The 16,327-nt window shown below is 48.6% G+C and overlaps 3 protein-coding genes across 4 annotated transcripts in view; 1 reads left to right on the plus strand and 2 right to left on the minus strand.

The window, feature by feature from the left end:
* The window catches only part of RECQL5 (RecQ like helicase 5), a 34,194-nt gene that overhangs the window by 6,710 nt on the left and 11,157 nt on the right, over positions 1-16,327 (plus strand). The window contains exons 7-8 of the mRNA XM_006912221.3: positions 603-765; positions 5,731-5,810. Coding sequence (XP_006912283.1) covers positions 603-765; positions 5,731-5,810 — 243 coding nt within the window. The remainder of the gene's footprint in view (positions 1-602; positions 766-5,730; positions 5,811-16,327) is intronic.
* Positions 5,827-16,327, minus strand: part of SMIM6 (small integral membrane protein 6) — a 14,840-nt gene continuing 4,339 nt past the window's right edge. Inside the window, exons 1-2 of one of the 2 annotated variants that reach the window (XM_015589787.2) lie at positions 14,771-14,898; positions 5,827-8,433 (exon numbers count right to left, since the gene is read on the minus strand). In XM_015589787.2, the coding sequence (XP_015445273.1) occupies positions 8,242-8,427 (186 nt within the window). In that variant the 5' untranslated portion in view covers positions 8,428-8,433; positions 14,771-14,898 and the 3' untranslated portion in view covers positions 5,827-8,241. Of the gene's footprint in view, positions 8,434-14,770; positions 14,899-16,327 lie in introns of those variants that run through there. The other variant, XM_025047002.1, reaches the window with a different exon arrangement.
* The window catches only part of SMIM5 (small integral membrane protein 5), a 7,623-nt gene continuing 4,340 nt past the window's right edge, over positions 13,045-16,327 (minus strand). The window contains exons 2-3 of the mRNA XM_006912219.3: positions 14,771-14,931; positions 13,045-14,335 (exon numbers count right to left, since the gene is read on the minus strand). Coding sequence (XP_006912281.1) covers positions 14,226-14,335; positions 14,771-14,897 — 237 coding nt within the window. The 5' untranslated portion in view covers positions 14,898-14,931 and the 3' untranslated portion in view covers positions 13,045-14,225. The remainder of the gene's footprint in view (positions 14,336-14,770; positions 14,932-16,327) is intronic.

Raw genomic sequence — 16,327 nt, forward strand, 5'->3', positions numbered from 1 at the left:
TGACTTTGGAATCAGAGTTTGGACCCTGGGTTGGCTGTGTCTTGTAAGGGGTCAACTTTGAAGTCAGACACACATAGGTTCAACCCTTGTTCTATCGTCCCCTTGTAATGTCACCTTGTAGAAATTTACCTATCTGAATTTCAAGTTCACAGTCTCTAAAATGGAGTTACCTCACATGGTGGTGACTAACAATTGAATGAGACAAATATATACACTGGCTAGTAGGTTTTTAAAAAAATGTATCCCTTTACCTCTTCAAAAAGGTTATAAGGACTTTTTCAAGGTTGTGCAGTTCATAAGTGGCCTAATTTTTTTGTTTAAGTCCACTGGGCCTCCGACCATGAGTTTTTTTTTTGGTTTCTCATCTTCACTGGAATTGCCCCCTTAACTGCCATGGCCTCTACCCTCGCTTGCTCCATGGGAGGCCTGATGATGGACTGCAGGTGTCTCAGCCATACTTAACTCTGGGATCCTCTCTGCCTCCACCCGCTAGCCTCCCCACTCCTGGTCACTGTGGAGAGCCCTGCTCCACTGACTCAGAGTCACTCTTCCCTCCGGTCTTTTGCCACAGCTTATGCTGCTTGTCCCTTTGGATCCTACAGGTTTGTTGCCCACTGGAATATCGCCAAGTCTATGGCTGGGTACTACCAAGAGTCTGGCCGGGCAGGCAGGGACGGGAAGCCTTCCTGGTGCCGTCTCTATTACTCCAGGAACGACCGGGACCAAGTCAGCTTCCTGATCAGGAAGGAAGTAGCAAAACTCCAGGTGAGTCCTGGGCAGTTGTAGCCCTTTCTGTCTGAACGCACCACTCCCAATTTCACGCAGCTTATTTCTGAACTCTGATGGCGCTTCTATAAGCTAGAGAGTTGCTCCTGGGGCTAGAAGGTGTAGGAAAATGGGAATTGTGTGTTGGTGGATGGGCAGTTTGCAACAAGCTAGGTTAGAATTTTTTCTTTTTATTCTATTTTAGTCTTTTGCATGGATGTTGTTTTACAAAGTCAAGGTCATTCTGGCTTGTTTTAATTAGTGTCATTATATAAGCATTTCTCCATATTGTTATAAGTTCTTTGTTTTTGTTTTTGGCCTTTTATTTTTTTAATCGTTATACATTCTTTGTAGAAAGCCTAGAAACAGACCCAAGTATATAAGAGAACTTGGTGTATGATAGGTAGCATTATTAATCAACAGAAAAAGGATGAACTGTTGAATAATGGGTGCTGGAAAAAGATGATATTAGATCCCTACCTCCCATACCATACATATATGACTTACAGATGGATTAAAGACCTCAAAAACTGTAAAATTGGGGAGAAACTATATTATGGCCTAAGGAAGGGAAGAGTATGTCCAGATTTTAAAAGCAGAAACCATCAAGGAAGATATTATCTATTTAACTTAATTCAAACTAAAAATGTCTATATAATGAGAGATACCATAAACAAAGTGAAAAATGAGCCATTGTTGGGGAAGATATTTGCAATATACATAATTGACTGAATATGTAGAAAACTCCTACAGGTAAATAAGAAGCAAACAGCTACATAGCAAAAAGTATGAATTTCCCAGGAGAGGAAACCAGACTAATAAATGTATGAAGTGTTGCTCAACGTCACTTAGGAATCAGAGAAATGCAAATTAGACAATGAGCTATAGTTTTATACTCATCAGATTGGCAAAAATGTAAATCATCTTTGTAATCATTGTTGGTGAGGACGCGGGGAAAGGGTAACTCGCAATGTGGTCAGGAATTTAAACCAGCATGACTGATTCGAAGAGAGACGAGGCAATTCGTATAAGTGGAGGGTACTGGTACTCTGTGATTCAGTAATTCCACTTCTAGGTGGACAAGTTGTCAAATGTATAAGGTTGCATGTGTACAAGGATGTACAGGGATGTTTGCTGGAACACCATAATAGTGAGATCGAACTCTTCCTCTGTAAGGTGTCAGATAAGTAAACGGTGGAGTTGTCACACAGTAGAATGGTCTGGAATAGTTAAAAATGACCCAGTAAATCTACATGAATCTACACGTGAGTGGAGTTGTCACACAGTAGAATGGTCTGGAATAAAATGACCCAGTAAATCTACATGAATCTACACGTGGATAAATTTTCTCAAAGCATAATGTATGAAGTTGCAAAAGGCTGCATGTAGACTTTTCCACAGAAGAAAGATTGAACACAAGTCCTTATTTCTGATCCCCACCAAAATGACAATGTGAGGACAAAAATCTATATAAACTCAAAAGGACAAGAACAGGACAGAAGACACCAGGAGGTAGAAATGACAACAAATGTCTGCTTAGAAAATCTCAAAGACTGCTAGAAATCTACTAGAATTCATAAGAAAACCTGGCAAGGTGGCTGAATGTAAGAGAAATGTTTTTTTAAAACAGTAGTTTTTCTCTGCATTACTGTTAACACCTAGGAATGGAAATGAAAAGATATTTAATTTGCAAGAACAAAACTTATAAAATACCTGGAAGCAAATGTTATAGACTAGTAACGAGAGACTTTCAAAGCTCCCCAGTTGATTTTAATAGGCAGCCAAGGATAAGAACCACTGATTTAGCTGAAGAAAACTCACATCTCATTGAAAGCAAACAGGCTCTGAATGGGTTCAAAGAGAAGATATAAAACTTTCAGTTCTCAAAGTTAGTATAAATATCTAATGAAGTTCCATTTGAGATCCCAAAAGGCTTTTATTAGAAAGTGGAATCTTAGAATTTCTGTGCTGGAATAAGAACCCAAGAACAGCTAGGAAAAATATGAAAAAGAAGAATGGTGACAGGGATGTGCTTAACCCCATATCAGAACGTGCGGTAATGCAACTGTCATCAAATCCACAGAATACAGTAGCGTCAGTGAAACAGATGAGAGGATTAGGAATAAGTCCTAGAATATGTGAGAGTTTATTTCATGAAGCTGATAGTTCAGTTTAATGGAAAAAGTAGATTGTCTAATAGGTGGTGCTGACATATGGGCTGTCCTTCTGGAAAAAAAGGGCCCCATTTAACACCTAATTTAAGAGATAGGGTAAGAACCTACATGTAAAAATGAAGAAATAAAAAAAATATTTGAATATATATAAAAAATTCTTAAATTTCTTTAAATTCTGAACCTATGAAAAAAATTTACGTGCAAAAGATACCATAAACAAAGTCAATAGCTAAATGGTAGATCTGGAAAAATATTTAATGTGGAAGGCAAATAAAAGGTTAAAGTTGAGAACAGAGAGCTTTCATCCACTGATACAAAACACAGGATATGAAAAGCAAAGGACATGAAAAGCAAGTTCTTGGAAAAGCTCATCCAAAGGTGTTCGCATTCAATAGTAATCAAATAAATGCACATTAAAGAAACATGATTCGACACACATGTAAAAGAGCTCTAACACCTGTTGTTTGTGAGCGTGTGTAAGAGACAGTGCCTGCACTTTGCCAAGAGAAAGATGAGATGTTACAGTCTTTTTTGGGAGAAGTAATCTAGCAATACCTAGTAAACTGTAAAATGGCCCTTGACCCAGATCTCCTATTTCCCTGTCTCATGAAATGAAAGTGCCAGTGCATAAGCTCATGTGCTCGAGGGGCCTGTAGGGCAGAATTGTTCATGAGGACAGAAAATGGAAAACAAACTATCAGCAATGAGGGCTGAAGAAATTATAGTACATACTCACCATGGGGTAATAGGCATAGCTGACGGCCCAGGAAAGCTCCTGTCTCGTTTTTAAAAAAAATCATTGATCACTCTTCAACAGTATAGGTCAGCTCATTCTCTACCTGCTCTATGGAAATGTAAGTTCCAGGAGAGCAGGGACCTTCCATTTCCTGTGTATCTGTAATGCCTAGATCAGTGCTGGGAACACAGTAAGTGCTTAACACACGTTTACTGAATAAATGAATGAATGGGGAGAGAAGGTGAATGCATGTAGGGATTGGGGATGAAGGGGCCTTGCGTGGACTAAGAATGATCATTTGCTATGAACTAAGGGGGTGTGATTAACTTATCTCTTATCTCAAATTCACATTAGACAAGGAAAAGATTTTGGTGATTGAGTATAAGTATTTATTTAAAGCTTACTAACACAACGAATTATAAGCATTCACACCGGGCTTATCATTGTGACCTTCGAGGTCATTTGAGATAAAGAGGAGGTCCAGAAAGCTTCCGGAGAGGTGATACATGAAGGACTGGGAGCTAGAAAAGCATCCGTTTTCTCCATCGTAATAGCAGAAACGAGACAGCAATGAAACAAGTGCCTTAAAATTCCAAATAAACTAGAATCTCCAGTCTAGAATTTTCTACCCAGCCAACCAATTAAGTGTGAAGGTAGATAAAGACATTTTCAGACACAAGGTTTCAAAAAACTCTCACATTGAAAAGCTAGCTGCTAAAGAATGTTCTCTTTGTTCTTCTACAGATTGGTAGTTACAAAATAGTCACAGGGAGGTGAAGTAAAGCAGAAGGAATATAGTCAAATAACATTCTAGTAACTGTATGGTGCCAGGTGGGTACCAGACTTATTGGGGGGATCACTTCGTAAATTATATATAAATTTCTAACCACTATGCTGTACGCCTGAAACTAATAAAATATAATATTGAATGTCAGCTCCAATTGAAAAATTAAAAATTAAAAAAAAAAAGATGTTCTCCACTGCGGAGGCAGTAAACTGAGTAAGGGAATGTGGACCCTGCCCCAGGAACATATGGAAGGGTGGTCCCAGAGAGCCAGCTGTACACCAGGCCTAGAGAACAGTGGTCCAGGACTCAAACCGGGGGGGACAGAGGCTCCAGGAAGGAAGTTTTCAAAGACAAAAGTGGAACCTGCCATCTTTGGCCCCTAATAAAATGAGTTTTTATGATGTCAGAACATTTGAGGGTGAATTAGTGATACACTGAAGTCTAAGTAAATGAGAAAACAAGGCAGCTATTAATTTCAGGGGAAACAAAGTTGTAGAAGGATATGTGATCATGGGAAATGTAAAAATGTAATCACGTGCTTTAGCTCTGAACAGTATTGACATAGTCATAATAAGGAACATTATGATTTAACAGGAAGAAATTGTGGTATAAACATATAGAGAGAATGGGGGTAGAGGAAGTATGTGTGTATCTCTGCATTTGGGAGGTGAGGATGATTCACCTTCCAGAAACAGGAAGTTAATAGATAACGTTTCAGATACCAGTGTCTTTTGTATCTTTACTTTTCTGTATATATATTTTTTTAATTTCACAACTTTTTAAAAGGAACATTTGACAAATAGGCATGTAGTACGTAAAGACAAAACATAATCCCAACACTCAGAAGTAATTGCTGTTGACATTTTAGTATGCAGTATATCCTTCCATACGCACAGAGGTACATAGGTTCCCACATACCTAAGTACACATACTCATGCTTGTATTTACTACTGTTAAATTAGATCATATTACACAGTAGTTCTCAGATGCCAGTTCATGGGCCTTTGCATGAGAATCACCTGAACAGCTTTTTGAAAATATCAACTCTCAAAAGCTCCAGTTCCAGAAAGTTCAGTTCAGTAGTCTGAGAGTGGGCCCTATGTTACTCTTTTAAAGTTACTCAGGTGCTTCTGATGCATGATCAGGTTTGGAGACACTGTTTCATAAGTGGCTTTCTGAATGTGATTTGATCTCCTTCATCAATTTTTAGGTTACAAGGTAGTCCAACTATGTAGGACTTTTGCTAAATGGTCATTTCTTGTCTCCAGGAAAAGAGAGGGAACAAAGCATCTGATAAATCTGCCTTCTTGGCCTTTGATGCCTTGGTGACCTTCTGTGAAGAATTGGGGTGAGTTATTTCATGAGTTTCCGGAACAAAGTGTTAGTGAAATCTTTTCTTCCTGCAGCATCCACTAGTTAACCAGCTAATGTGGGGGCAACCCTTGGGCCCATGGCTTTCATGCCGAAAGCCATTGCTTGGGGCATTTCCTGTCAGGCAGCCTCTTCTGTGGAAGGCCCCCAGCAACTCTGGTGGTACGAGGACTCATTGAATATTTTGGGTGGTCGTCCATCCACTCTACTTCACCGCCTTCTGGAATGGCTGGCCCCATAAGTGACTCAGGCCTGAGTCATATGACCAGTTCTGAGCCATTGGCATTGTGGTCATCGCATGCCACTGAGCTGGACCACTGGCTTCACTTGAGTAATAGTGACTTATCCTGAAGCCAAACAGAGGCGTGCGACCCAGCTTATCTCTTGGCGGGGTTGGGAAATATGCTTGGAGGGAAGTCAGCTTTTCTAACATAACACCAGCCTGCCCACTTGGAACCCACTTATCTATTTTATCTGCATCTGCTGATATAGTCGGTGCCCTGAAAAAGCCTGATAGCTGCAGTGACAAGCAGGCTGTGGCAGGGTGGGGTCTGGGCATGAGCAGCTGTGAGTACACCGTGTGAGAGACATCCAGGAAGCCTCTGGGCAAGCTGGGAGCACTTTGTACTTGTGTAGCCTTTTGATCTGCAAAGCTCTTTGAATCTTCTGCTCTCATTGGTCAGATCTCGTTGGACAGCCCTGTCGGATAGATGAGGCAGAATTGATTGCTTTAGACTTAGAGATGAACAGACCGAGGTCCAGAGAGGTCATGGTCACAAAGCTCATAGTAGACAGAACCCGCTAAGCCCAGATCTCCCATTATTCAGTGACATGCACATTTTCATATGTATGTGCCATCTTGGTTTTTGCACAACCAGGTTCTTGAAGCGTGAAGCTCATTACACATGAGGTACTGGTGTCTGGCAGACGTCGGGGCTCTTTTCTGCAAATCAGGGAGGAGCTTATTTGGGCCCTGTGTTTTGATTCCCACCCCCGGGTGGCACCCAGACTGAAGCCCTTTCCTTCTCCAGGCAGCCATCTCTCATTTGGCCATGCCGAGCAGAGGCGGTTGGCTGCAGGGCCTGGACCGTCCTCTCCCCGACACCACTCAGCCGTTTCGAACAGAGCCTTTTTCAGGCACTGGTACAGGGAGGTGCTCAATTAGGTCTTCTTAGGCTCCTTGAGCAAAGCACTCATAATGAAAGGGCCAAGTGTCCTTGCTAATTGTAATAGTCCCCTCTGCTGGAAATAACCTTGGCCGGGTTCTTGTCCCGGATGAGTCTGAGGCTCTGTAGGGCTGTCCGGAGATTTAGCCCTGCCATATCCCAAGAGGCTAGGCCTTCCCAGGGGCCTCTGCCTGTTTTGCTCCTGTCTCATGCCAGGGAGCTGGAACTTAGTGTTGGGGGCTCCAGGCATCAGACTTTCTGCCGCCCTTTGTGCAGCCTCATCTCTTCTATCTCATTTGCTACTTTTGAGGGTCCCAGTGTCTAGGACTTCCAGGCCCTGGAATGAAATAAACGCTGCTGATGTGACTGGATTTGAAATTGCTCTTTGGACATTCCTTTGTTGTATAAATGGTGTACAGTGTGAGGAAAAGGCCACTTCCCCTCCAGATACTTGCCCCTTTTCAAAGAATAGTCCTGGTTTGAGGTTGAAGTTGAAGCAGCTGTTTGCTAAGGGAGGGGACCTGGCAGCGAGGGCCAGGCCAGTGTGGTGACTTTGGCAGAGGCGGATACATTTCTACAAAGACAGCATTGTAGGAGCTGGGGTGCATGGGGGCTGTGGGATCCTGTGAGGGCTACCTGGGCATCTCTGGGACCAACGGAAAAGATACTTGTGTCAGATGCATGAGGCCAGGGTGGGGCGCCAGCGAGTTTCCTCTCTTCTCTGCATACAGCTACTTCCTCTGAGTGATGGTCACAAAGAGCACTTGATTATTCATGACAGGGCTCTTTATCCTTTAGTGTCAAAAGGAATAGTAATTAGGTTTCAAGCAGCCTCTGGCCTGGAGGCCTCAGCACCTAGTTTGAGATGGAAGAACAGCTCCACGTTTTGGTCTAGATTGAACTGGGCTCTGTCATCTCTTGGGCTCACTGGTGAGGGAGCCAGTGGCCCTGCATCTTTCTGTTTATCCATTCGCTTGCTCATTTGTTCATTCATTCATTTTTTTCAACCAGCAAATATTGGTTGATACTGACTCTGTGCTAGGTACAGTGGTCGTGGTGGATACAGGGGCGAACACGAAAGGACCCATCCCCTGCTTTTATGGTACTTGGTCCAGTGGGGAAGACAAACACATCGTAAAATCATAAAAAAAAATTTTAATTCCAAACTGTTAAAAGGAAAGGCACGTGGTGTTTTGAGAGTGTGTCACAGGGGGCTCCTTTCTTGGCCCCCTGAGAGTCAGGTCATGACTCTTCATACTTGTGAGTCACCTCAGGTGGAGAGAGTATACCAAATATAGTAGCAAACAAGGTGAGAAACAGGACCACGATGACGAATAAGCTGATCACTGCCAGGCCCCCAAGGTCCCAGGGCCTCTGCCAGAACTCATCATTCCAGATGCGCCACGGTTTTGTTATCAGTGTGTCCATGTGAACCTAGAAAAGGGGACAGGCTCTGAGTGCGGGGGTCTCTCCAAGGCCCTGGCCCAGGTGTTACTCTCCTTCCTCCTCCTCCAAGTTCACCCTCTGAAGCAATCTCAGGGGACAGCCGGCCCACCCCCCAGCTAGTAGACACTGAAGTGATTGATGGTGGGTCTTTGGGCTCGATGCCTCCAGCAAGCAACGAACGGACTTTCCTCCTCTGCAGAGACAGGAGCAAGGACTTGGGTTCTTCCTGGAGGCTACATCTGGCTTCTCCACTCCTTTCCTTAACAGCCCTGTTGTGAGCACGGACTTCCTCTCCTATCCCTGAGACCTGCTTAGCTAGAATCTAAAAAGCTCTGCTCTCGATCCTTCCTATTTTTCCTGTCTCAATTGCCAAACATTTGGGAAACATTTTGAGAGACGGGCATAGTTGCAGCGGAGTGGGCAGACTGAAGCTGAGACCTCAGTAAACTTCCTTAGAGGCAGCTGAAAACAGGACTGATCTTCTAGAAACACAGTCAAGAGCAGCAGGCTGCAAGCCTGTAGCCACTTGAAGAGGAAGGAGGCAGTTGTTACCTGATTCTGTTTCCTAAGAGAGGGCAGATGAGGGTAAGCTGTCAGCCCCACACTTTGGGGGCCTGAACCAGAGGCTAGCAGGTGACCAGAGTTGCACTTTGACTCAAAGAAGCAACTGTTGGAGGAAAAGGTATTCTCATTACCAAGTGGCCCTGACCAGAGTTCATTGTTGTCACCAGAGCAAACAAAGATGGGCTAGGGCCCATTGCCTAGCAACCCTTGGGCCTTTTCTGCCTTTCAGACTTAACACTCCGCTGTGTTCTGCCCTTTTGTGATGTTCATTTCAGGGAGCTGCTTGAGGTACGTGTGTTGAGGTGTCCTCACTAAGAGAAGTCAGACTTGGGGGGTGGGTAGGGGAAGAGACAGGCCATCTCTCTGCCTCACCTATGGCTGAGTCCTCCCTCTACTGTCCCTTTAGATGACCTTTTGAGTAAAAGGCCCTGCCCTGAGCTCAGGAAGCCCTGGGCCAGACCTGCGGCACAGGCTGCTCCCTTGCTGTGTGCGTGGTGAATGATTAACCGCAGCTCCCGCTGGCCCCTCCTGAGCTAGTTTCTGGGTGGATGTGTTTATCACCATGGAGGCCCAGGTTTCCTGTGGAGACATAACTTCTCCCTTGGGGCCTTTGTCTGCCTCTCAGGCACGGCCTCAGCGGCTTCCCGTGGTTGGTTCCTACCCACTGGTGTGATAGGAAGTGGGAATGGAGTGATGCCCTGGCACGTGAAACCTGGTAGCCACCATCCTCTCCTTTATGAGACAGGATTCAGATGCCAGCTGTGGCCAGGAACTGCGCCAGGCATGCCGTCCAGTTGTGAACCATGATAGGCAGACCCCGCCCTCCCAGAGCCTACATTCTAGCGCACTGGTCCTCAGCCCAGCTTGCAGAATCATCTAGGAGTTTTTCCAAACGCCTGTGCCCAGGCCTCACTTCCTACCACTTATATCAGTCTCGGGACACGTCAGAGCCCCGTGCTTTGTAAATCTCGCCAGGCGATTCTCATGGGCTGCCAGGTGGGAGGAGACCGGTGATGAGCAAGCTCGGCAAAGTCGTTCTTAACCATCACCGGCTTCGTTGACCCCTGGCCTACCTGATGCTTCACATTTCCTTCTGTAAAGCCCCCTGACTAATGCCCTGGGCCTGCCGAGTGCTCCCAGCCAGTGGGCTGGTCTCTAGCACACCCTTGTACTTCTGCTCCATCAGTTAAGTTGGATGCCTAGCAAGAGTAAGCTGTTTGTGGCAGTTATTATAATTACATAATAAAATGAAGCAACAAGAATAGCTACAACCCCAGTTTTGCAGTTGGGGGTCTGGCGCAGAGGTTGAGCAACTTACCCGTGGTCATGCACCTAAGAAGTTAACTGCATTGGGGTTTGAACCCAGCTGTTCAGCTCAGCTGCACAGAGTCTGAGTTCTGAAGCTGCGTTGTATCTCAGAGTGAGTAGAGAGACAGTTGTTTCTCTAAATACCTATCTGACCACTTAGGAATGATTTGGGAATCACAAGTAATATTCTCGTTAAGATATTATTTTGTCATAAACAACTATAAACATTTTATCAAAATCCGGAAGGATTTCACACTCAGATTTCTTTGTAGATGCTTTCAAGTTCTTGCTCTGCTATAAAGAAGCCAAAATTAACAAATAGACAGTACAGGAACTCTGGTCAGCAAACCCACACTCAAAGACAAGACCCTGGCCCTACCTCAAAAAGACTGGCTGAGGGAGGTGCATGTGTATGTTTCAGTTTAGAATGAGGTGTTTAGAGAGTGCATGTGTTGTATACAGAAACATTGCTTAAACTTTTTCAATTAATTGCTGGCCCTGATCAGAAAATTCTACTGAAATCATCACCATGGAGAGAAATACGATGGGAGGAGGCAGAGAGGGCTGTTGGTGCATCTGGCAGAGCCTGGCCTGGGCCGCGAGTACTCTCCTGGACAGGAAGACGAAGGAAGAACTAGAATTAGAAGTCAGGGTTCCATGGCAGGCAGCAGGTCCCAAGGAGAGTGAGGAAACTATTTTTAAGGATAAAATTAGTCCTCAGTTTTTTATGATCTGGAATTGGTGTTATCCGTAAGCAGATATGTTGGTTGTTGCGAAGACTTTTATATTGTAGATTGCTTTCAAATGTTAATGTTCGAGAAAACAGATTTAGGAGAAAACCGTTTTGTATGTTCTCTGCCAAGTTTTGCCAATGAGATTCTTGCACCGGTGGCCTCTCTGGTGTCTGATAAGGTGTAATATGCAGAAAGTAAAATGCACAGATCTTAAGTGCAGAGCGACACCTTTTTGAGGAACTGAGAAACCACTGTGTGGTGGCACAGAGGCCACAGTTGGTGTGGGGGCGGCATCAAGAGACTGGCGAGGCTGCTGCTGCAGTGACCGCAGGCAAACACTGAGGGCGGCTTGGTCCTGACTGCGTGGCAGGGGACTGGGGAAGTGTGGTGTCCAGAGTCAGCCAGACGTTCTCTGGGCCCAAGACAGCCCGACGGTCGTCCTTTCCGTGGCCACCACCTTTCTTGCTGTGCCTCTCTGTTTATTCTTTCCCACAATGGAGGAATTGCTGCCCCTCTCCATGCCACATCTTCCCCAGAGAAGACCCATGGCGGGAGCTGCCTCTGCTGGGAGTGTGCCAGGCTGCAGTGGTGCCGGAGCAGATCTGCTTGGTTGAGCTGAGTGGCAGCGAAGCCTGTCCAGGACTTGGCCCAACAGCTAGAGAAGCCATTGGTGGCAGGGTTCAGTGTGTGCCAGTTTACCAAGGAATGGGGAGGAGTCAACCCTCCGAGGCAGGGACAGCATCTTATTTGGACCTCAGCAGTTAGGTATTATCCGGCCTAGAGAAGGAAAATGCAAATAAACCGGCCAGTCAGCCTGTCGGTGCCCAGGGCTGTCCATGGTCTCCACCTCTTGGCAGCCGGACCAGGAAGCCAGAATCTTTTCTAGCAAAGAGGCTCAGGCTCAGCCACCCCTGGGAGGGGACATTCTTGATGCCGATGGAAATTTGCTTAAAGAAAAGTCACAGGGGATTGGGCTGTCATGCTGTTGGAGCAGCTCCTGAACCCAGGGCTTACCAGAGACCCTCCAGCTGTCGTCCAGGGACTGAAGAAGGCAGGGCTTCCCATCAGGTCCTTCCCACCTTCCCTGTGTTTTCCTCCGGGGAAGGAGACCTAGTTGGGCCCCGCCCGCTCACAGGGAGTTATTTTGAGCCTGTTTAGGGTGTGGGTATTTGGGACATAGGGCTGGTTGATGGGGGGTGATGGAATCCACTGTAGCTGGAGGCCTCGGGGCCCTGGGTGTGGCAAGCAGGGGCTCTGCAGCCAGCCAGCTGGGCCCAGAGGCTGGCTCTGCCACTTTTCGCTGATTGAACTTGGACAAGTCACCTAGTGTCACTAAGGCTCAATTCCTCATCTTTAAAATGGGGGTAATAATGGTATCTACAGCATCGACGTTGTTGTGATGATTAAGTGAATTTATCTGCGTCGAAATTCTTAAGACAATGCCTGAGCGTGTATAAGCCTTGTCATCACCATCACCATCACCATCATCATCATCATCTATTATTATTCTGAATCCCATTCGTTGGTTGCGGAGGGGGGCTGGAAGGCACAGACAGACTCTTGGATTTCTTTTATTTTGTATGGAAGCACTTCCTCTCTGGGTCTTCAACCCAAACCAAACCCGTCAGACAAGTCCATGGGCACAAGGAACTGAAACCAGCTAGAGTGAGAGCATCTCCTGCTTGCATGCCAGCTGGAGGGGGCCAGTGGCAGGGCTGGCATCCCCTCCCCACTCCCTGTGTTCTGGAGGGATGGGGTTCTGCCCTCAGGCAGCCAGAGCATGGGCTGCCCAGGCCAAGATGACAGGCATATAAAAAAGTCAGACTTCGTGGCTCTGGGGGACCAGTGGGGAAGGAGCGGAGGGGTACCATGGAGCCTCTGCTTGCCCTACCATCGTTCCTGGGTTCAGAGCTCTACCTGGAAAAGTCTCTGCAAGACGAATAAACCAAAGGGAGGGAGGCAGGGCAGTGTCGCGTTTAAAAAAAAACAGCAGGACCAGCCTGTGCACTGCTCTGGATCGGCCCCTCGTTCGAATGGGTAACTCACGTTCGCAGAGCTCTCGGGCTCTGCCGGCACTGTGCCAAGTGCCCAGCCTTGGTCATCTCAGTGAATCCTCGTGCGCGTCCCCCAGGAGGCAGTTACCGGGATTAGCCCACTTTACAGGGAAGAAACATGGCTCCAGAGATCAAGTCACTAATCTATAGTTACACAGCTGGGGGCGAGGGGGGCGAGGCTTTGGACCCAGACAGTCTGGCACACACACGGGGAAAGGGCGAAGGGGTCGGAGCAGTACTAGGGGCCTGACCTCTCGTCTTTTACCCCAGAAGTTTGGGAAGACCCAGGGGCCTGAGCCTGCTAGCATGGGATGTACAGGGTGAAGTTAATCATGGCAATGGAAACTGTTAAGCGGCACTTCTGAGCCAGCACCTGCCTGGGGTACACACAGCCTCCATCGCTGCAGAGCGGGTGTCTGGGAGCCAGAGCTGGTTAGCAACTAGTGCGTGACAGGAATTTCTCTGCCCACCCCCTGCGCTGGTCCCATTGCATTCCCTCCCGTGTGGCATTCTCGCCTGTGTGTTTCTCCAGCTTTTGTGGGCACAGGGAGAGCAGAGGCCTGAAAGGACAGTCACTGGCCACACCCCTGGAATTCTGGCACAAGAGCCCAGCCTGGGGAGTCTGGCACCGCAGAAACATAACCAAAAAGCTTTTACTGGGGAAAAAGCAGGCAGATACTGGACATGCCCCCTCTCTGGCAGGGAGCTTGGGATTCAGTAGCTGTCGCACAAAGTCCCTCTCATTGGCTGGCTCCTCTTCGGTGTGGGTCAGCATAACCCCGAGGGCCAGCTCCCCACAGATGTGGGCTGTTCCCCATCGAGGTTTGGGGACCCCAGTTCTGTGTTTTGTTACAAAGTGCAGGTAGGCCAAGAACCCTGGCGGTTTACTGGGTCCTTGAGACGGTCAGCTCCACATTGGCACTGTGTTCATTGGCAGGTGGCGGTCTTGCGGCCATGACAGTCCTTATGTCCCTGATAAGCCTCCAGGTATCGGTATCTGGTTCCTGGGCAGGGCCAGAGCTGGGAGAGTGGATCTTGGTCTTGAGGGGTGACGGCTGCAGGGCTGGGCTGACACCTGGGCCATGGGTCCGGCAATCTCCTCTCCTCGGTCATCCACCCCTCACGGTGGGGTCATGGGCCGAACTTGGGCCTTCCTGCCTCGTGGCTTAGGGCAGCAGCAGTGAGTGCAGCAGCTGCTACAGGCTATCAGCAGCAGCAGCACAACAGCGGCTGGAGGATTGGGGGAGAGAGGCAGAAGGCACTGGAAACTCCGAGATGGGAAGACAAAGAACGCCCACCTCCTTCCAGAGAAGCCCCTCTGGAGGTTGAGGTGGGGAGGGCCTTTGCCCAAAGGTCTGGCTCCCTGATCGGAAGTGCCCGGGGGTCTGATGAGAGGTCTTGACCGTCCCCTTGCCGGCCACCAGGGCCCGACCTCCTCCATTTTCTACCTTCCCCGCCTCCGAGAGCTCTGCCCTCTTCATCCTCGGGTTGGGGGTGCTGGGGTGCCTCTGGTTCCCAGGACTACCCACCCCTGCACTTGAGTAGCATGTCAAAGGACTAGGAGAAATCCCTTGGTTCCCCACAAAGAACACCTGCTTCTCTTCTGCCTGGGGACACCAAGGAAGAGCCATGGGCAGTGAGGAAAATCTGAGAGCCCCAACTGACCTGTGAAAAGGAGGATGACCGAGAAGGCCACGATCTCCACGGGCTCGGCCTGGGGCAGCCTCTGCAGCTTGAGCAGCAGCCTGTCACCCACTAGGCTCATCTCCTGCACAAAGTTGGTGGCTGCCATGCTGAGCCCGGTTCCCGCTGGGGTTCCTGCCGGTCTGTGCCAGACAGAGAGAGGACCTGAGTCCCACTGGGCTGGCTCCGGAGAATCCGCCCTCTCATTCACCTGCAGCCCGCAGAACGAGTTTGTCAGGTCTCACCCATCACACCCCTAGTGACTCCTGAGGGAGAAAGGGAGCCAGTGGGGCCCCCTCTGCTCAGTGGTGGTCCCCAGCCCCCACCCAGCTGTCACTGCCCAGGCCGAGAAAAGCTGGTGATGACAGTGAGCCTGAGAGTCTGCTGTGGGGGCTGCTCAGCAGAGCTGGGCACTGAGGAGGCTGCCAGCCAGCCAAGGTTGGCCAGCATTTCTGACTGCAAGGTGGGGTGACTTCATTTACATTCCCTTGTTTCAGACACCAATCCTAGGTTTCCCCAGGGTGCCTCAGACTGGTACAGCTCCCCTGGTAGACCCTGGGTCATTCAGGACTTGGGACGCCTGCCCAGGTTCCCCAGCAGGGAGACTAGGCCTCAGGAGTCCAGCCTGGTGCTCTCGCCTTTTATCGTATGTGAGAGCAGAAGGGTCGGGGTCTCCCAAGAACAGGCTCTGGGGGGCTTCTCGCCAGGGTCAGCTATAGCCAACAACTGATTGGGGGAGATGGTCTGAGTCCCCTGAGGCCCCCTACCTCTCCCATCAGCCCAGGTTCTTTGCTCATACGGAGTTCTCCTGTGAGGAAGAAGAGGTGACACTGTGTCCCTTCAGTTTTTCCCGAGGGGTCCTCCCTCAGGATGGGATCAGGTGTCCCAGGGAGCAGTCTAGCCAGCACCTCCCTTCCCCGCTGGCTCAGACCTGCTCCCGTGGCCTGACCAAGAGAGGCCTCTCCACTTCTGCACCTGCCCCAGGTGTGTGGCAACTCAGCCTTCCAGGCCCCATGACCCAGAGCCCAGAGCCTCTTCCGGTCTGGAGAGCCTGGGGGGCCGAGGCTGTGAGTCGGCGTGCTGTGTGGCAGAGCTTCTTTCCCATTCCGCCTCACCTGTGGGCACAGGGAGCCAACACCTCTTTAGAGAGGGACCAGGGACAGCCTTGTGCCAGCCCAGCCTGAACCTGTTCACCAAGGCAGCCCTGATCCAAGGGAGGCTGACAGGTGGTCAGGGGCGTTTGCCAGACCTTAGGCTCTAGTTACTGCCGCCCTGTCCCCGGACTCAGCCAGGTGGTTCTCCCGAGATGGCTGCGGCCTGTGCAGCCGGTCACACCCAGCGCCGCCACAGCATAGCTGCCTTAGAACCACCCCGAAGGTCATCTGCTTGCACCCTCGACCCTGCACTTGGCCCTTGCCCTCCCTGGGATACGCAGCCTGTGCTTGGACCCCTCTAGGTGAAGTGGGAGCCCCAGTTGCTACCACAGCCCACCCCGTCCCTTCTTGGGGTAGCTTTGATCCTCAGAAGGTAGGGCTTCCT

This window comes from Pteropus alecto, unplaced genomic scaffold, assembly GCF_000325575.1.
Source record: "Pteropus alecto unplaced genomic scaffold, ASM32557v1 scaffold134, whole genome shotgun sequence".
NCBI classification, from domain to species: domain Eukaryota; kingdom Metazoa; phylum Chordata; class Mammalia; order Chiroptera; family Pteropodidae; genus Pteropus; species Pteropus alecto.